The sequence below is a fragment of the Pseudonaja textilis genome, chromosome 1 (genome assembly GCF_049901715.1).
Source record: "Pseudonaja textilis isolate UNSWEBS1 chromosome 1, rPseTex1.2, whole genome shotgun sequence".
Classification (NCBI taxonomy): Eukaryota; Metazoa; Chordata; class Lepidosauria; order Squamata; family Elapidae; genus Pseudonaja; species Pseudonaja textilis.
Genome location: NC_141990.1, coordinates 69,739,034 through 69,759,755, shown reverse-complemented (window position 1 = coordinate 69,759,755; position 20,722 = coordinate 69,739,034). Strand labels below are relative to the sequence as shown.

The 20,722-nt window shown below is 36.9% G+C and overlaps 1 protein-coding gene and 1 long non-coding RNA gene across 3 annotated transcripts in view; both read right to left on the bottom strand.

The window, feature by feature from the left end:
• The window catches only part of TARBP1 (tRNA guanosine 2 -O-methyltransferase TARBP1), a 30,661-nt gene extending 15,509 nt beyond the window's left edge, over positions 1–15,152 (bottom strand). Inside the window, exons 1-14 of one of the 2 annotated variants that reach the window (XM_026705201.2) lie at positions 13,259–15,152; positions 10,923–11,020; positions 10,367–10,436; positions 8,313–8,461; positions 7,680–7,732; positions 6,350–6,447; positions 5,287–5,422; positions 5,098–5,194; positions 3,625–3,714; positions 3,125–3,260; positions 2,535–2,625; positions 1,948–2,123; positions 790–887; positions 10–171 (exon numbers count right to left, since the gene is read on the bottom strand). In XM_026705201.2, the coding sequence (XP_026560986.2) occupies positions 10–171; positions 790–887; positions 1,948–2,123; positions 2,535–2,625; positions 3,125–3,260; positions 3,625–3,714; positions 5,098–5,194; positions 5,287–5,422; positions 6,350–6,447; positions 7,680–7,732; positions 8,313–8,461; positions 10,367–10,436; positions 10,923–11,020; positions 13,259–14,138 (2,334 nt within the window). In that variant the 5' untranslated portion in view covers positions 14,139–15,152. The remainder of the gene's footprint in view (positions 1–9; positions 172–789; positions 888–1,947; positions 2,124–2,534; positions 2,626–3,124; positions 3,261–3,624; positions 3,715–5,097; positions 5,195–5,286; positions 5,423–6,349; positions 6,448–7,679; positions 7,733–8,312; positions 8,462–10,366; positions 10,437–10,922; positions 11,021–13,258) is intronic. The other variant, XM_087937425.1, reaches the window with a different exon arrangement.
• A 225-nt stretch (positions 15,153–15,377) lies between these two features.
• LOC148127663 (uncharacterized) overlaps positions 15,378–20,722 on the bottom strand; it is a 61,822-nt gene continuing 56,477 nt past the window's right edge. The window contains exon 3 of the long non-coding RNA XR_015744329.1: positions 15,378–15,509. This is a non-coding gene — a long non-coding RNA (uncharacterized LOC148127663). The remainder of the gene's footprint in view (positions 15,510–20,722) is intronic.

The window sequence follows — 20,722 nt, the reverse complement described above, 5'->3', positions numbered from 1 at the left end:
CAATAGTACCTCGCCATCACGTATCTCCTGCAGATTGTAGAGAGAAGCATTTATTAAAGATGAGACAAAAGTGCAGAGAAAGGGTCCTTTTCTCCATCCACTGGCTGAATAGAAATTTATTAGTTCTGACAAGACTTGCAGATATAAATTACAATGTTCCAGTTGTGTCATCTGAAATGAAAAAATAAATTATTATTCATATTTGTGATAACAAAAAAATACAAAAATCTGCACATTCCTACAAAACACAATATACTGATACAGTAATTTATGCATGCCAAACAAGATTTTTCTTTAAGCTCTCTAACTCTGATTGGCAGCTGCAGTCTTGTAATATTGTAATGCCTTTCTATTTCCAAAACACTTTGTCACCTTAACAACTAGCACTTTTTGGCACAGAAAAGCCTCTCTGGATTCTATTGGATTTTCTAAGTTGCAGACAGACACAAACAGAACACTCATTTTTCATGATATATACACAGATAAACAAGCAAGAAATATATTTGAGCAGTCTGCATATAATCAACAATTCCCATCATCTGGATATATTATTACATAACATATCCACAACAGCTAATCAGCCAAGGCAAATTACATAAATCAATATACATTAATTATTTGTATTTGGGTGTGTAATACTTTTGTAACTATTTTTACAGATTAGAAAGGTTTTAAAACTGCTACCTGCTATAAATGATTGGGGACTTTTAAAATATTCCAAATAAGTTCATTTCAGTATACAACTTACTACAGGTATTTGCCAGACTGGTTTCTGCACTAAATACTTACAACATTTAGTTCATTTGCAGTAAGTCTTCTGAGGAGAAAATCCAAAATACTTTCAGTGGCGAGCATAATTGACTTCTGGAGAAATACTACTGTTTCATCTATATATAAAGAATCATTACGTTAAAACAAGAGTACATTTCTGCTTCTGAAGCGATATAGAAATTGTATTTATACCATTTTACCACTGTAACAGGTAAAACATACATTATTCAATTAGGTAAGCAGAATTTAAAATGGAAGTCCTTTTTTAGTCAATAAAAATGACAAAGTAGAATTCCTTTGTCCTTCCCCTCTCTGAACCTTCTAATTTGTCCTCCCATTACATAGAACAGATCTAGGAATAACGCTCCTCCTAATTAGGAAAGAATTGGTACTAGAACTTTAGAACTAGATGTTTTTAAACTATTAAATAAAATGTACTGGTATTTTGAAACATCTTTTTATTATTTTAACAATTTTGATAATTCAGAGTGGCCAAAAACAGCTTTATGGAATGCTTGTCTGGGAAGTATGTTCAGACTCTTCCCTCTCATCCTCCTTTAAAAAAAGCACTTTTTGGACCTGCGTGACTGAGAATCTCCATAGACACAACAAGATAGGATGGTCATGGCAGAACCCCAGAAAGATGAGAGGAATGAGTCTAGAATGAGGTGTACAAAGAATGAATGAATGAGTCTTTTAAAAAAAAACAGCAAGGAAGAGGGAAAGTAAAGAAAAAATGAACTGCCTTGATGGGTAAGAATGAGGAGTTACTTAAATGAGAGAGGCTGAACCTGAAAGAGATGAGTAAATGAAGTTCAGTAAATGATCTAGCATTTTGGAACATCATAAATTTGGGTCTCAACAATTTGCCTTTCTATATGAACAGAAAATTGTAGATTCAAAAAGTTTTGCATGTTAAGGCTCAGACCACAATTCATGCCTTATAGTACTGGGATGTCTTTGAAATGGCTGGTCAAATCACTACAAAAGTGATTGCCTGACCACATCTTTATTACTAACAGCAAGGATTTGACGATGGAATCCAAATTATTTGTTCAAAATTTTCAGTTTGCCTATCTATCCAAATAAGGTGAAGTAATTTTCATAGATTTTATGTTGTTATTCTAATTAAAGGATCAAGAATAATAAAGTTAACATACTGAAGATACCACTAACCAACTTCTGGTTTAGAAGTTTTGATTGAACAAGTCTGCATTATCTTCAATAGCAGTTGTAGGCTTTTATCAATTTTTAGTGATGAGATGTAGGGATTAGTGCCAAGTTTCAGCAACACATCCAGCAGAGGATTTAAGAGCGCCTTTAGACCAATCCGTTCAGTGCTGCTATTGTCACTATACAAAATAAACAAAAAAAAAGAGGAAATTACAGACTTATACTGACTTCTGCAAAGTAATGCACCTTTTTCTAAAACAGAAGGTGTCACATAGCATTGAAGTCATACTACACCTTCCAAATAGCAACAAGTAGGAAAAAATCACCACAGACACTATTTTTGGCATGTTTCAATTCAGAATCTGGGGCAGTATTTGTAGAAGGAGAATGGAAAAAAGAGACAGACTGAATATTTAAATCAGACAATTATTTTAAGAATATGATACAATCAATTATCAGAAGGTGAGAACAAATCCTTAAATATTGCCCAAGAAAATAAATATATTAATAAGTGAGAAAGCCCCCCGAGTTCTGACAAGATTGGTCCTTGTTAACCTATTTTGCATCTAATGGAATAATCTGATACTTACTTATATGTGTGCCTTATCTCTTCTACATCTGCAGCTAGAAGGATCATTGTAGCCACCCGTTTAGCATCGAACCAGTCTGGAAGGCAATCGGCTGTTATGAAAAATATATATATATTTCGAATATGAAAAGTTAGACAGGCATGCAGGTACAAGTATGTTTTAAAGTTTCCAATTTCACACCAAAAATTATGAGTCTGACTCAAAATAAAGGCTGTTGTATGTAGAATTTAAAATACTTTTTTAAAAAAATTACATACATTGATATTGAGAAGTTGCAAAAAATTTCTATTTTAATTTTGGTTTTGCAAAAATAAAATTTAATATTTAAATTTAATGATTTTTTTTCAAGATGAGCAACTGACCACGTCTTAGCATACTAGCTGCCCAATGACAAATTAGTTCACTTTTGAGTATCCTAATTACTTATTAAGCAAGTAGAGGTCAATATGTAAGTTTCTTTTTCTCTTATATAAAATTATCTTTCTTGAAAATTTGTAATAAGCCCAATGGTGAATGCATTCTACATTAGGAACCAATTATTTTATAAACATGTCCCTACTTTAACATTATTATTATTACACAATACTTACAATTGGCAAGAGGTGTTTTAAGGTAGTCCTCCACAAGAAGCTGCACATAAACACTTAAGGCTGTTTTATCTTGTGGGACTTCACAGTTTAAAGTCTTTTGAAAGTACTTGTCATTTACGTGCAACCAATCACAAAGCTGACCAAAACAAAATTAAACATCATTTTTATCTCTCTTCTATAAACATGTAAAAGCAACTATATAGTAGTATATTAACCTCAGTGGTAGGTAGAATAATGTTAAATCATAGACAAGACAGTTGGCATGGGTAGGAATGCTGATTCAACCTGAATTGAACTACTATAAGTTTGCAATTTTGCATTATAAACCTAGCATCATGGGTATATGACTCAGACAAATGGGAACGAGAACATGAGGAAAAATGTGTATATGGGCTTCTGAACAGAGTTCAGAGTTCAGACATATGCCTTCATAATGAGATTAGCAATCACCAAAGGAAATAGTTATTGCTCAGTTACATAATTGATTTCATTTTTCTCACCATTGTCCACAAAGCAGTTTTTCTCCCTAGTGACTCCTCCGGTTTCAGATATGTAATGAAGTTTGAAATATCTGACAGTGATACCTTTTCCTAAAGAAATGTAATCAGGATTTATTACATATGGGACAGTAAATATTCAGTTAAATGTTATTTTAACAGATAGAATATTTCTATATTGCATGTCTCTGAGGTTAATATTTTGCTCCAAAACTCAATATAAAATTATCATATCATAGTATCATATCATTCTTTTTAAATTAACAGAAATGTTTAAGTGTCTGCTGTTACAAAAACCAACATGAAAACACTTCGTTGCTCTTAAAAACTTCTGTCCTTTTGTTGCTGAACAAAGTGTTTTGCTTCACTTGTCCATTTGCTATTTCTATTGTTTATATGATGAAATGAAGTTTAAGCCAAGAATATATTAGAATATTAAAACCATATTTGATGCACACATTTCAGACAAAATTGTTCAAGCACCAACTTAATCTCCACAGCCACTTTTAAAGAGCTAATACACAAAAGCATATTTGCTATCATGAACATTACATTTCAACATGCAAACTGTTAATGTGTTTTGGAGCAATCAGATTATTTTTCTTGAGCCCACGCTGTAACAATCCTGATGCATTTATGGTGTACATAAATTTGACTTAGCTTAATTCCTGATATATTTTATACCAGGAAGAACAAATTGAAGGGTACCATTTCTTGGTAACTTGCAGTACCATATCTTAGACTAGTGGACCCCAACTTTTGCAGCTTGATGGCTTATCTGAAGGGGGGGAGTGGGGAACCGAGCCATGCGAGTAGCAATTGCATGCGCACATGCAGCTCAACTTGCACAAGCAGCCAGTCAGAGTGCACATGCATGCACATGCATCTCAACTTGTGCAAGTTGAGCTGTGCATGCATGTACACATGCCGGCCTAGTGTTTGTGCAAGTTGAACTGTGCACACATGCACGCACCGCCCCATCACTCACAGCCTGGTAATGGGCTGCGCCCCGGGGTTGGGGACCCCTACCTTAGACATAATAATGTAATCTTGCAGTTCATTTTAATGCAAGATAAATACACATATGAAAGTGAACTTGTTTGATTTCTAAAAAAAATTGATGGCTGGGAAGATAATTTAAATAGGAGAAATATTTCAGTTTTGATTTTCAACAAGAAATCAAACAAGTTGGGACTCTCACATTTTTAAAGGAAAAAGTTTTATCCATGAAAGCACTAGAAAACAATTAAATGTATGTGACAAATTGCCTTTCCTAAAATACCCCCCCCCCAAAAAAAACCCCTATCAGGACTGGAATACTTGCTACAAAAATGGTGATTGTTATACTATATAGCCAACATTTAATACAGTTTAAAAACTATTCTTATGCATATTACAATATGCTTTTGACTATTTTTGCTTTGTTTTTCCTTCTGTACATTAAAACAAACATTTGTTTAAAAATATCATACTTACTGTATCTATTAAGTGTATAGCTGCTTTAAGAAGAAAGCACTGAGCAGCTCCTCGTAGAAGAATCTGATGTGTGATCATAGTACACTGCAGAACATTTCTGTAAATGGATCAAATACATGTTTTGAAAAGTCAAACAATGAACTGAGGATACGGAAAATTCATAGAAAAATAGAAAATTCAGAACATCACCTTAATGCAAGGAGCCCTTTGCTAGCCAGTGCTCTACACTGTGGTATATGTGCCAATGCCATGGAGAGAAACAAAACAGGAATAGCACACCAGTGCCTATTGCTCATCTTCTGAATAAATTTTAACAAAAAGCTCCCTTTAAAGAGAAAGAAAATAGCATTGTTATCATATTGAAGATAGCTTTGGTTCTATATGGAAGCCATTAATGGACTTTTTGCTTGAGATCGAAAGAAAGGCTATATTACTTTTAGTATTTGACCATTAGAATTGCTTATGATTATAGAAGTACTATGTAATAATTTCAGATCAAAAGGTTAATGTACTTTTTATTTGTAACTGTCAAATAAAGTAGGAAGTTATTTCCCTTTATCCTTTGCAATATGTACCTTCTTATTTTTCTCTCCAATTTTTTAATATTTCATTCTTTGTAGAAATGTAATGAAGTATAATTAAAAAAATAAAGAATTCAAATATAAATAGGAATAAATATATTTTCTCAATCACAATTTAGATTATAATCCCCAGTTCTATAGATTATCTCTTCTATTTTTTAGCCCAAGAGACAGAATTTTTTTGTCCCGGGGAATAAATATAGGATAACTGAAAAAGAGAAGATTGTAAAATAAGACAGGGCAAAGCTAGACAACAATATGCTGCTTTAATTGTTCCAATTTTATGAGTGTTTAATATCACTTGTGCACTTCCACTATCATCCCCCGATTTTGATACCCATTACTGTGGAAAAAAATAATTAAACACAGTAACCACATTCATGACATTTAGCAAGTGATTCAGGGTTAATTTCTCTCTTTCAGAAAGCAGCTGCACCTCTAATTCCATTTTTGGTACATGGCAATAAAATTGTGAGTCTGTGCCTGCCTCAGAGACTTAGTAATATCTCTAGACAAACCCTGCACAAACACCAATATCTGTGTCATCATCATCAAGTTTATATTTGCATTTGTATCAAAAAATAATAAAATCAACTAATAATAATAAGTTATCCTGAAGCAGAGAACTGAGAGTCATGCTATTCCAGAATAATGCCATTAACTAAACATACTTTTTTCACTTCCTGAAAGGCTCGTGAAGAAAGTCGCCATGAATTTCTGCAGAATTATTCCTAATGGAGGACAAGTACCCATAATCTGTCCTGATAGCCTGTTAAGTTAAAGCAAAGAGATAATTTAAAGAAACTTAGTGCCAAGGCTACAATTTAATTTTATTACAACATTTTATTGGGTCATAGAATAAGTTTGCAGATTATCAAAACCTTAAACAGAGATATGTGGTAACTAAAATAATTAGAAGAATTCCCACAGTATTCATTTGGTCTGATTGTGAGGTAAGAGAATGTAAAGCTGATTTCTGTGCATCTTACTTTCCCTAGTAGATTCTCAAACTTTTTTAAAAAAGACTCATCATCTCCCTTGCCAGAATGGGACAAACAGTAGCCCAGAGAATTCTGCAGGACAGAAGTTTCTCAAAATTAGAAAGAAGCATTTTGCCCAAGCAGAATTCCCGTCCATTAAACCTGCCTATGGGAAAGACCCTCTTCTTTCTCTCATACCATATCTAACTAAATCAGGAAGATCCCACACATATAAGAGAGGTTGTACCGGAGGCTGTCAGGGTAAGATCAGGCAATAAGACCAGTTTTCACATTTGCACCCAATAGATACCTGGATATCTCTCTTGACTGAAACAACAACAACAACAAATACAATTTAAATCAGATAACGTTCCAAAAACAAGCTATCCTCAAAGAACAAACAATCATTTTCTGAATAAACAAACTCACTTCCTGATTCACATTTTTGACAGCCTTGGAACCCCTTCCAATTATTAAACATGTTGAGAAGGAAAGTACATGAAACCTGAAGCCTGTGTCTTAAAATGAAGATAGCATTTGTTTGAAAAGAAGACCCTCAGAGGGAGGGGGGGGAGGGAGAGAGAGAGAGAGAGAGAGAGAAGGGAGGGCGGGAGAGAGAGAGGGAGAGGGAGCAGCAATCCAGCCCCCTTCAACCTGCATGATATAAGTCTAATCATTTTACATCAATTGCATCCACCATGGCCCTTGACCTCTTAGAAAAAAATAAATGTGGCTACTTTAGCAGTATAATGGATTAACTAGCAATAATGGCATCCAAGAAATCTGTTTTCTGGAGTTTCACTTACTTCTTTTCTCACTGTGTTAAATGTAGGTACATCAAATATTAATGAGAGTATTATTTTTTTCTCCTCCCTATTCTGACTATAGTTTAAATGCTATTAAAGATAGGTGCAAATATGCAGTTCTACCCCAAAGTGCAATAAAACCTGAAACAATCTTTTATCTTTTTAACATCTACAAAAATTATTTTACTGAGTTTTTCATTAAACAACGTATTTACCTGCTATAAAGAGAACTTTCTGAAAGAGCATCCATTAAAGGGCCAATAATGAACTAAACGAAAGAAATGAGATCTTCATTAAAAGAAATAAAACAGACATTAATTGCAGTTTATTTGTTCTGCAGTAAATATCTTTTTAGATATAAATATAGTACAGTTAGTCAGGGAACAATTAAAATCTCCAGGTAAGACTGTACAAGAACACTAGCTTCAACTTTTGAAAAATAAGCAAAGGAATCATGAAGCAATTATATAAAAAGACTTAAAACAGGGAATGGGGTAATAGATAGCTAGGCCTTCTTTAGAGCAGCAGTCCCCGGTCTTTTTGGCTTTGTGGACCAGCAGCAGTGGCAACAAAAGGGGAGAGAGGGGAGGGTTGACTGGTGGGTGAACAAGCCTGAGCAGCTTTATTTGTGCAAGCAGTGGGTGTGCAGGCACCCCCTGCTCACTCAAATGGAGTTTCACGGACACATGCTTGCCCACCACTTGTGCAAGTGGAGCTGCATGCGCACGCTCACCCATCACTTGTGTGCCCTGTTCTGAACAGTCCGTGGGACGCAGCTCGGAGGTGGGTGATCCCTGCTTTAGAGGATTAATAAAAAGAATCTTATACAGATGCGCAGTAAAGCTTACCTCTGAAAATCCTTGTGGTGAGGGAAGACATTTTCTTTGCCAGATTTCAAGAAAGTGAATGACACTTTCCTTTGCCAATGTCTTATTTTCACTCTCAAACATTCTTTTGTAAATGCACATATGCCATGAAGGATGGAACATCCAACAATCTATGTTGAAAAAAAACAAATATGCACACTTTGCATCAGCTATTTCACTTGATTGCATGTCTGTACAAATAATTTATTTTGTAAGAGCGGATTATTTTATATAGTTACAGAAATTATAAGAAACATCACAATGAAAGCAATCCACAAAGAAAAATAATGTTAAAAACGGGGATGGCTTGAAAAAGATCTCTTCTCTCAGCCTTAATACTGTGGTGGTTTACACAAGACAAGCAATTACTTAGTCAGAACTTAAACTAATCAAAACTTTAAAGATAAAAGATGAATGCCTTTAACTGGTTCTACAAAGCAACAGAGTGGTTAATATCTATCAATGTAAAGTAGCAGTTATTACTAAGTGAAACTTCTGGATGCAATATAATTGAATGTAGAGTTCAAAAGTCACACAAGAGGAAACAAGATAGAGCTCTAGCTAACAGTCATTTTCCTAAGGTAGCTGAGGAAATCCTGGGACAAACTAAACATTTTTATTCTGCAGGATTTCACTAAAGAAGCAAAAGTGACTTACAACATCATCTGATCATTATTCTACTGGTATAGAGTACTGAGGACTATCTGACTGTCTGTCAATCTCAGTGATTATTGGCAGATGTCTCAAGTTGCTATAAGTTGTTAGTTGCAAAATGATCAAGGATTGCTTGGTTTCACGGTCTGCAACCTTAAATACTCAAAGAGCCCTTTGGACCCTTTTCCCACAGAAAAGAAAACACTGGGAGCTTCAAAACCTGGGGTGGCATGGCCAACTCATTGTCACCCCCACCCAGTCACATGACCCATCCACCCCGCCACACCGACCCAGCTTTTGTGGCTCTCAGTGTTTTCTTTGGAAAAATGGGTCTCTCTCCCTCTCTTTTCTGTTTTTGTGTTTTACCTTCTCAGGCCAGGCGAGGAGTGACTGGGGGGGGGGGAGGGGGAGGAGCAGGGGCAGCCAGTGGTGGGATCACCCAACAGGGAGCCACAGCAGAAGGTCCAAAAAGCCACATGCGGCTCCAGAGCTGCGGGTTGCTGTCACCTGGCTTAGTTGAAAGTTGGCTTCAGATATGCAGCAAGGCACATTCTTAAACTAATATTGTGTTCTGGTTAAAGCTGCCTCCAATATCAACATAAAACTAGAGAATGGGTGAAAAGAGTCTATGTCGGATAAGTGATGGCTCTGAATTTGGGACCTTTTATTTCTTGCTGATGCTTCAATGATACTGACACCCTGGATAAGATGAAATTACTGATATGATCCAAGTCCACTTGCAATCAGACTGGCAAAAATGCTAAGTTAGGAAGCAAAAAATCCAAGCTGCAAAAATCTCGGAGCATCCCTTGAGACTGTTCCTGCCCCAAAACTCTAACGCCTCTAGGTCCACACTGGTTTGTTTTAAACCAATACCAAATCCTATCCTTAAGTTTCTTTAAGGAGGTGCTGATGAGCAGTAAAAGTATTTTGCAGAATGGACAAGCAAAAGGAAAAAAAAACAAGCACGGTTCTTCTTTTATCATCCCAGAACATAGCATGGCTCTGAGGACCAGATCACTTAATTGTGAACCAAATGTTTTGTATATTCTATAAATATACATAATGTTTGCCTTGTGTATAGAAAGGTGGGATATATATCCAATTAATTAAAATGATGATTTTATATTTCACTCAATCAACAATGAATCTGTGACAAGGGTATACCAAGATGAACAAACATCAAGACTAAATGAATTTTTTAAGGGCTTGCATTTTTATGTTTGATGCCAACTACAAAGGCTAAAAATAATTCTAAAGGTCTTGAATAATCAAGCACCAGTAAATTTTGCAGAACTGAATATAAATTCAAAAACTTACATGCTGATACTATTAATAGGATACTATATTAACAGGACTTATTTTACAAAAAACATTCTCACCTTTTTCTTCTGATATTGCAAGTTCATACAAGCTATTCAGCTTTGGTAAAACTGGCTTTATTACATGTATCTGAAATTGGAAAACAGAAATTACTATATTAATATGCTTTATAAATAAAAAGCCTAATCATAATTAAGAGCTAGATATTGATCTTTTAAGACTTGCATAACAGTTAAGTGATGGGGGTCATGAAAATCTTAGCATAAATATTCTTTGTAATTCACACATAGGATTTCCTTTATGGACTTTGCATTTTACATCATTCTGCTTTTAAGTCCTTTCAACAGATTTTAAGAAAAAAATATAATTACTAAGTTTGAATCATTCCCTGTTTTCAAATTCTATCCGTTTTCTGAAGGTAAAGCTATAACTTCTATAAATATTAATGTATCCATTTACCAATAAAATAATTCTAACATATCAATTCCTGACTTCATCTACTTCTTGTATTTTACAACTTTATCAAACCCTCACATAATTTAGTATAAATTTAGTAAGTACTGTAAATAAAATTTTGTTTATAACAAAACCAATGCTTTTAGTAACTGTATTTACCTGATTTCCTTCCAAAGTCTCCATTATTAAAACATAATTTTCCCAAAACTGAGTAAATTGATCTTTTTTTTCAGCACACCACCAAAACAAATACGAACCTATAAGTAAATAAGATGCTTTAGCCTTTTAAGCAAAGATATAGATGCCTAAATTAATGTTAATTAATTTATGCCTAAATTAATGTCAATAATGCAAAATAATAATGCAACCTCTGATCCCTTCAAATAATCTTAGAAAAAGTCTCTCAACAGAAGTTGTCCAAGTGGACAACCAGAAATAATGCAGTAAGAGAATAATTCTTTCCCTCTTTGGAATTCTCAATGATTTATCATAAAATGATAAATTTTATAAAAAATTACCAGTATAAAAATTTTAAATTAAAATATATATATATATATATATAAATGATTTATCACTTATAGCTTGTATGTACACTGAGAGCTAATGCACTGAAGACAAATTCCTTGTGTGTCCAATCACACTTGGCCAATAAAGAATTCTAGATGTGGAAAGAACCCCATTCAATTTCTCCCTCCCTCTCCTAACAAGCCCTATACTGGTACTGCATTCATTATATGCCATCAATTTGTTGTCAACTCTTACAATCAAACAGATAGATTTTATCCAGGACAATCTGTTCCCAACATGGCCCTTTAGGTTTCCCAATTACCCATTGCTACTGCAATTGAGTCCATCCTTCTTCTCAAACACAATCACTATCTCAGCCCAATAAAATAGCTATACACTATGTAGATTGGAGGCTTTCTTGCACCTCATTTGTTATTCACCAGATAATTCTTTTTATCAACATCCATCACACCTAATATATTTCCCAACTAGGTTGCATCCCACAGGAACAAGTATGAAGCAAGTTCTCCTAGATCAATTTATTGAAGTTTGACAGGGTATGAAATGGCTGTGACAATGAAAAGATGTGCTAGTATAATTTTCTTTTGTCCATAACCAAGTTTGGCTTACTTCATTCTATTTGAAGTTTAGGCTAGCATTTCCATTCATTGTTTTTAATGCAAACCAAAGTTCATTGTTAATGAAGTATTCACTAGCAATTGAATGAACAATGAACCAATACTGAAGTCCTCATTCTCCTTATAGTTCTATCCATCTTCTTTTATCATGGGAACCTTTAAAAAAGCTATTAATCTATTTCTGCATATTGTCTTGTGACATGATCTCTGACAAGAAAGAATAATTGTTCTCTAAAACAATCTATATTATAAATCCTTAGTTCCACTTTTTGCCCTTATCTGAGACCATTTAGAAAATCCATAGAGGCATTGCCATTGTTTTCTCAACTACATTTACTGTTATCCTCCATCTTTGACTGAAACCATCCTATTAATGTACCTACTGTTGATTTTATTATTATCCAAGGCAATATTTTATTAAAACATAGTTCCAGCAATTTTTACGCATCTCAATTAATATCCCACCAAAGACTTTTTTTCCAGACTATGTAAAGAGTTTCAAATACTATTCTTTTCACACAGGGAAGGCATTTTGACTGCTATCTTCTGCAATGTTTCCAGAATGATTATACCTTTTAAAAAAAAAAAAGTGAACAGAACTGTACATTTCCAGATACATATCTGCCACAAATATGTATTCCATTACAATTTTAGGTCATACAGTTCCTTTCCTAATGATCCCCACCAATAGTATTTGCTGGATTGAAATACTATCCAAATTTAGCAAAATTGACCAAGCTGCTTATGGAATTCATTTCAGAGTAAAATGACTGTGGTGAAAGGGTTTGATTATCATTTATTTCTCATTTATCATCATCATTGCTTATTGTACCCTATGACTATCATTAAGTGTTGTACCTTATGATTCTGGACTCTTGATGAATGTATCTTTTATATATACTGAGAGTATTTACACCAAGACAAATTCCTTGCGTGTCCAATCACACTTGGCCAATAAAGAATTCTATTCTATTCTATTCTATTCTATTCTATTCTACTCTATTCTGTACTTTCTGATACCTGCAAGATTTAAATGCACAATAATAGTACTCCAGATTTAAAGCAATTTATTATGCCATTCCAAAACCTAACCAGCTGGCCTTGGGCTGGAAAGCCAGCACAAACATTCCTTTTCTTACAATCATTTCACATACTGAATGCTTGCAAGATGCAGGCACAAGAGTCTTCAAACTTGATACAAGTTTAAGACTTGTGGACTTCAACTCCCAGAATTCCTCCTCTAGTCATGTTAGCTCAGGAATTCTGGGAGTTGAAGTCCACAAGTCTTAAAATTTGCCAAGTTTTGAAGACCCTTGATTTAAGCAAATGCTATTCAAAGCCGATAGATACCGTTGCCATCCTCCAGGCTACACCTGCACTCCAAGGCCACTTTATCAGATACATCGACGGCTTTCTTCAACAAATACCGGGCTCTTTTCCGGCACAGAGCATCGCTCTCGGACAGTCCCTTTTGCACCACTTCCCAAAACTTGTAAGAAAGCCTCGCATCCAGCAAGGAAGCTGCCTCGCCATCCGTGACACCGTCCAGTCGGGGAAACAGGACGTCGGAGAGGGCGCTCAGGACCAGCAGAGTCCGGTTCACCCGCGGAGTGTCGGCGAGGGGCGACAGCACCAGGCCTTCCCAGATGAGACTCAGGGCGGCGCCGTTTCTTCCTAACGCCGGCAACAGCCTGCCGCCCACCAGCAACGCTTTCTCTTCCTCCTGCTCGTCTTCTCCCTCCCCACGCAGCAGCTTCAGGGCGGCCGCCACAGTTCGCCTGAGCAGTGCGGGATCCTCCAGCCACGGCGCCGCCGCGCACAGGACCTCGACGCTGCCCTCCATTTGCCAAGCCTGAATCCCGGCGCAGGTTTCCACCACTTCGCCGGCCAACCGCTCAGCCAGGCGGGGTCCGCAGACCAAAATGCAGGAACGCAGCGCTCCACCGGCGGCTGTCACGAACCGCCGCCACCCCTCCGGCCTTTCAGCCGCCGGCACGCCGCTCCCGCTGAGAAGCGCCGGGAGACAGCGGTGCAGCGCCAGCTCCCGGGCCGCCCGTTGCGCCTCTTCGCCCCGGTTGCGCGGCCCGACACGTATCGCCCGTTCCAAAAGGAAACGCAGCGCCTCCGCTCGCTCGAGGGTGAGCGCACCCTCTTCGCCGCACACCGCCCGCAGCCACGCACCCCAATCGGGAGACTGGGAGAGCAGCGCGTCGGCCAGCACCGCATCCATGGCGATGCGGAGCCCGCGGCCTAGCAGTCAATTAGCGTGCGGCCTACTCTGCCGGGTATTTTTCCCCAGCAGCCTTTGCGCTGAAGGTGGCTATAGAAGAGGACTAGCCTGGTGATAGGTTTAGCTGCTCTTGCTAAGTTTGTTTTGGCGAGGCTTTTGCCATTCGCTCTTCTAGACGGCTGTGAGGCAGGAATTCAGCTGGAGAAGCCATTCCTCTTCTTGTATTATATACAGTATCGCTAATTTATCGAATGCATGAGGTACGCCTACTACTTATAAGCAGAGTAGGACTAGTTGAAGGATTTTGTTTAGGAAAGATGAAGCCCGGTACCTCAAGCCGAGGAAAGGAAACCCTTTAGGCAAGGTGCATGGTAAGGATTTAGCCGGCAAAAAAAGTATTAATTGCATAAAACTTGCCAGATTCGCATGTTCACTTTTTGTTGCACACTTAACAGTTAGTTTATAAATACTGATAAATAGATTCCAAGATTATGATTGCATTATAATGGAAAGCGAAGCATTTATTTATGATACTTTACTCATTATGCTGCTTATGATACCTTATAATGAGGGTTGTTTGCATTGGGAGCTGCCTTGGTCCTGTCTTAATTCCTGTGCATCCCAATAACCCATATATTGATCATACTAAGTTTATGTGCCCCTTTGCTGTGAAGATAGTACAGCCTTGTGCTAAAATCAAAATGTACGCAAACTAAGATTTAAAATCTTGTGATGGAGGTAGGTTCATATAGGAATAAATAATAGCCTTATTACGTTCTTTAGATGCAGCTCAAAAACTCAAACCGTGTTTTACACAAATGTGTAGCTATTGCAATTTATGAGAAAGGTGGTTGGGTTGACTTAATGTCTTTACAGTATTCTAGGCAAGGCAGATTACTCTCGCTGTATGCATGTTACTTTATTTTTCTTCTGTAATTGATCTCTTTTGTGTGAAGTGAGCATTGAAGCATTTCTAACATCTTTTTTAGAGAAATAAAATATATATATTTCTTCTATTTAACATATCATATTTTGACAAAACTTTATTCTTTGATATAGCAAAACTAGTTTTTGATATAAAATGACTCCTGCTAAAGAAAATCAAATAGACAAAATCCATACTTGGTTTTTCAAATAGCTTATACTTCATTTTATATAATGGCATACAATAATTGGTAAACAGTAGTTGCATTTTTATCATACAAATAATGTTTTTAGGAGGATGTGTTCAGGTATTAGGTAAGTTTCTCATTGGTTGGCTCAGTCTAAAACATGAGAGATAGATATTTTTTTTTTGCTTGATTGGGCAAAATGTAGTCAAGCTGTAGTCCAAATACTGGCTTTTTCTCCTCATATTGTGCAAAACTCGGCCTATCCAAAGGAAAAAAAAGAAAAAGAGTTAAGGAAAAAACCTGTCCAACATTCAAGCTGAACATTTCCTTAGAATCTTTCTTCAAGCATTCTCTTTACAGAAAAATCAGGAGTCTGGTAGCACAGCTTCTTACATTGTTATTGAAAAGCATATATTTTTGTGAGCTGCAGATCACTGCAACAAATGCCTAGAGTGGCTAGAACAGGGGTCCCCAACCGATCCGCAGCATGCTAGAAATTGGGCCATGCAAACAAATGAAGCCCCATCCATGGGATGCAGGCAACACACAAAACCACGCCCCCGTCAGTCCACAGGAAAACTTCTCTCCCTGGAACTGTTTCCTGGTGTCCAAAAGGTTGGGGGCCACTGGACTAGAAGACTGATACAAGATTTAAATGGAAGGAAGGCCAAGGAAGGAAACTCACATAAAAGATTTTAGGCAATTTCAGAAGGTCTCAACAAAAAATTGATTTTTAACATACATTTGGTTTGATAAGTATTTATAATCTGCCTCACCTGCAGCCTGCAGATTATAATCAATCAGCTATTTTCCACATTCTTTCCCCCTTCATAACATTCATTGAGGCTCCTCTGATTTTTTGCCATCGTAGATTAACACGCCTCTCTTCCTTCGTTTTCCTCTTTATTCCTTTTGCAGTAAGTAAACTTTGAATTTGCACCGACACCCAAAAATATGCAAGTAGGTAGAAAGTAAACATTTTTAAAGAGTGGTTATGACTCTTTTCCCAAGCTGGTGGAAAGGGGGTAGTGTAAGAATCATTTTACCATTTCATCTGTTTTACCAGACAGATGCCAAAGTATGCTGAATGCCATATACAGTCAAGTCTGATTGTTCTCTCTGTTTGAAGTGTTTGCTTTTCAAAGCAGGAGTAATCATACCGGGAATGAGTTTCCTGTAGAAACCTCTGATCATTTGACCTGATCTTCACCCTGCGGAAGGAATTGCTATGTAGGGGGGAAGAGGGGAGACGACCTGCAAAGCTACAGCCAGAAGGAAATTGCAAAAGCAGGGAAGAATTTACAGGCTCCGGATTGGAAGAGAGATCATGGTGCAGCTTTGACGGAAGAACTTCAGAAACAATTTACTGCCTGCCTAGAGTTTTGCAAGCTAAGTTAATAAAAGGCAGGGACCCCAAACACTTCAGCTTTTCAACGTCTTTGTGTAGTTTCAGATTGTTCATTAATCCACAGCCATTTATTATATGAAAATAATTTAATAAATACTACTTGGATAGTGCCATGAATATTAACTCAAAGCCACTTTTGCTTACTATCCAATCCCAGGTAACACTATCTTGCCATTGGCTGGCTAACCTTCAGGACTAAAGACTAACATGTATAGAGCTCTAGGGAGGCCCCAAAAGATTAATTCAGTCCAAGTGACCTTCAATCATTTATCAACCATCTGTTGAGTCCCAGACATTTACTGACCCCCTTTTGACCTCTAGTCCTTTATTTACCCCATTGACCTGGAGTGTTGATATTAACCACTTCTGGGGATCCTGATATAAGGCAAGGCCCACCGCAGCCCAGGCAAGAAAAACATTCTTTTCTAATATTTTCTGACTTTCATGAACAAAATAATGGGGGGGGGGGACAATATCAAAACCATGTTTTCCTATCATTCAAAAATCAACTTTGCCTGTCCTCAAGTCTTAGAAAAAAAAAGACAAAAAGAATAGATCAGTGAATCTTCATTTTCACATGTCAAGTATGTCTCTAAGAACACAGTTTTTATCTTTTGGATGCAGTGAGAAGTAAGCAAACTCATCTTTTTTCATTAAAATATAAGGTATTGTTTTGTTTCTTTTCAAGAAAAAAATTGTACAAATCATTATTTTCAAATGCCCCAGTACTGCAAAGTTTGGTAAGTTATGAACTGATCGAGTTATGCCGTATTGTTTCATTTGGGATTCTACATGACTATCTTCCATAGTATTGCTCTTTCCTCAGTGTGTTCTTTTTTATATCTTTATTGTTGAAACAAGAGAAAATGATGAGCCCTTGAAAGAAAAGGTCTGCCAGTGAGATTTAATTACCCGCTTCCAGTTCATAACATTACTATAAGATTGATCTTGCAGAGAATTGTAACCAGTACCTTAGGTTGCATTCAGAACCCCAGCGGGCAGCAGGTGCAGCCCGCAAAGTAATGGGGACATGGATAGTGCATTGTGGTAGTCCAATGAAAGGGAAACAGAGAGCCAGTTTGGTCTAACAGTTAAGTCACTAATCTAGAAAGTGGGAGAACCTGCGTTCAAGTCTCTCCTTATTAGCCATGAAAGCCAGCTGGCTGATTTTCAGCCAGTTATACTCTCTCAACCCAACTCTACTTGCAGGGTTGTTGTGGGGAAAATAGGAGGAAAAGGTGTGTTTGATATTTTTGCCATCTTGAGTTATTTGTAAAATAATAACAATAGATTGATTGATTGATTGATTGATATGAATGAATGAATGAATGAATGCCCTGGTTTGGCAGTGGGTGGAACTGACATACCAGATAAACCTGTAAAAGACCCGCTTGGCCAAACATTTGAGTAGGAGCTATAAGTCCAAAAGGACCCCCAGACTGCATACCAGTCTTGCATGCGGCATAGTAATTCCACTAAAGGTTAAAGCTGTGATGTTCCCAAAAGAAGGAGGCTCAAACAAAGTTACTCGTATGTGTCAAGACTGAGCTCAAATGTTTTCTTTCAGGTCCTCATAATCTCTGGGCTCTTGGTCAAAACTTTGTCAGCCCAATATGTATAATTGGATATCATCAGCAAACTGATGACACCTCAGTTCAAACTATTGATATGCCGAGTATTTTCATGTAGACTTTAAACAAAAGGGGATAGAAAGTTGATCCCTGCAGCAGCCACAAGTAAGGGCTGTAGGCACAACCTCTTATCTTTTCTCAGCACTGACTCAAAGGGCACAAACCATTGCAAAACAGTGCCTTCTATTCAATTCCTGAACTGGTTCAACCAACTCAGTGGGGGGGTTCAATTTTTTTTACTGCTAGTTCTGTGGGCGTAGCTTGGTAGGCGTGGCAGGGGAAGGATACTGTAAAATCTCCAGTCAGAGGTGATATTTTCCGGTTCTCTAAACTATCCCAAATTTCCGCTACCGGTTCTCCAGAACTGGTCAGAGCCTGCTGAATACCACCTCTGAACCAGCCATGACTAATGGCACTGAAATCCGCTGAGAGTTCAAGGAGCATTGGAATGGACACACAACCTTCATTCCGGCTCTACTAGTACAGGTCATTGACAACTACAGTGAACTACTTTGAACTACTTTTGAAATCTCCGTACTTGAAGTCTAGCTTGAAACCCAACTGAACTGAATCTAGATAACATGGTCCACTACTTTCTCCCATAAATATATGAGCACTTGGGATATGCTTTTTAGAATTTGTTACAAAATAGAATCATAAAAAGCCTGCTGTGTCATTCTTACAACAGTAGGTGTTGCTGTTGTCAAGACTTCTCTTTTTTCCTGTTCTTACAAAGAGTTTGTTTCTTAAAATTAATGGAAAAATAAATGTGTCTTGTAGGTAACAGAGACAGAATGTCAACCTGTGAGTGAGCAAACTAGCTAGTTCTTCAGAAAGTTACTCATGCCTCGATGAAGATCCAATAGTTCATTGGTAATGTCTTTTTTTTAAAAGAATGAATGAGCTGGAAGGGATCTTGGAGGTCTTCTAGTCCAGCCCCCTGTTCAAGCAGGAGACCCTATACTATTTCAGATAAAATATCCCCATTGTCCCCATTGCTTCTTAAAAACATCCCCATTATCCCCATTGCTTTGTGAGCTGTACTGAATGCCAGTTAGGATTCTGGATGCAATCCAAGGTGCTGGTTACAATTTTCTGCCAGATCAATTTTGTAGTAATTCATTAGTTAGCTAGCTAGATGCACAGTAATAACTTGTAAATCCGAGCTTTTCAAGCATTTATGGCTATTTAAATATGTATTTTTAAATATATGGACTATGACATTGAAATGCCTTTTAAAATAAAAATTTCAAATATAGCTTCATATTATCTTTGAAGAGTCTATATATGTGAGATAACTTTTCTTAAATAAACGATGCATTTGTCATACAAGTCCTTGCCTTTTTTAGAGTAATGTCTTTTAGGTAAACTTTGCCAAATAGCCCTTGTATGTCAATTTAATTATTCATGTCCTGTGTTAAGCATATTGAACTACAAATATACTGCACAGTTCTCCATCCACAGCTACAGTCCTCACATCTTTCCATTTAAGATTGATTTTTCGGGTCTTCCTGAAATGTTTGGTGTCAGGTTTTCTTTGGCCTTCCCCTTTTTCTACAACCATCTGGTAGTATCCAATTGATTGTGGTCTTTGCTGCACGTTGCTCACTCATGCAGAGCACGTATCCATCAAAGCACGTTCTTCATTCCCTTATGTCCATTTTATAAACATGTATATCACTCACCTGAGTCCATTAATTGAAATATTCAAAAATTGCATATTTTATAAGGTGTATTACTATATTTCTTGCCTCAGACAAGAAATGTCAGCAAAAAAAAAAGATGCAGTAGACATTATGTCAGACTATGGCTAATTCCAGCCAACTTCCTAATGCATCTACTGCACTCAGAAATACCTGAGAAATGAAATATGACATGATCGCCATACATTGCTCGTCTCCCTGTTCCTCATTCACCAACAGGATAAGGAAATATATCACTCTTATTTTTCCATTGGTTATCAGCAATAACTTGGCAACCGTTTTGTATCCCCTGTCATGTCAGGTTTTATCTGTGAATGTGCATGATGTGCAGACAATCGGGGAAAGCCTTCAGAACCAATCTACTGAGACCTCCAGAGGATATGACTACCTTGATTCTTCAAAGACATTTCATATCAATATTAAAAAAGCACCCTTAGGAATTCTGTATGCAACCTTCTAACACATATCAACAATGTATAGCTGCAAATTAAATGAACATTTATCCTTCCTATATTTATTATAATTCTCTCGCTGTTTTTTTGTGGGTAAAATATCCATAATTCTCAATAGTGATCAATAATGAATATTGGGAATAACATACACATCCTAAGTACACAACAATCAGAATAAATTGTCATATTAACATTCCTCTGGATTTCATCTCAAGAGTTTGCAATTATGGAAGAAGCCTGGAGCTTGTAAGTGAAATATTCCAACTCCTGAATGCATT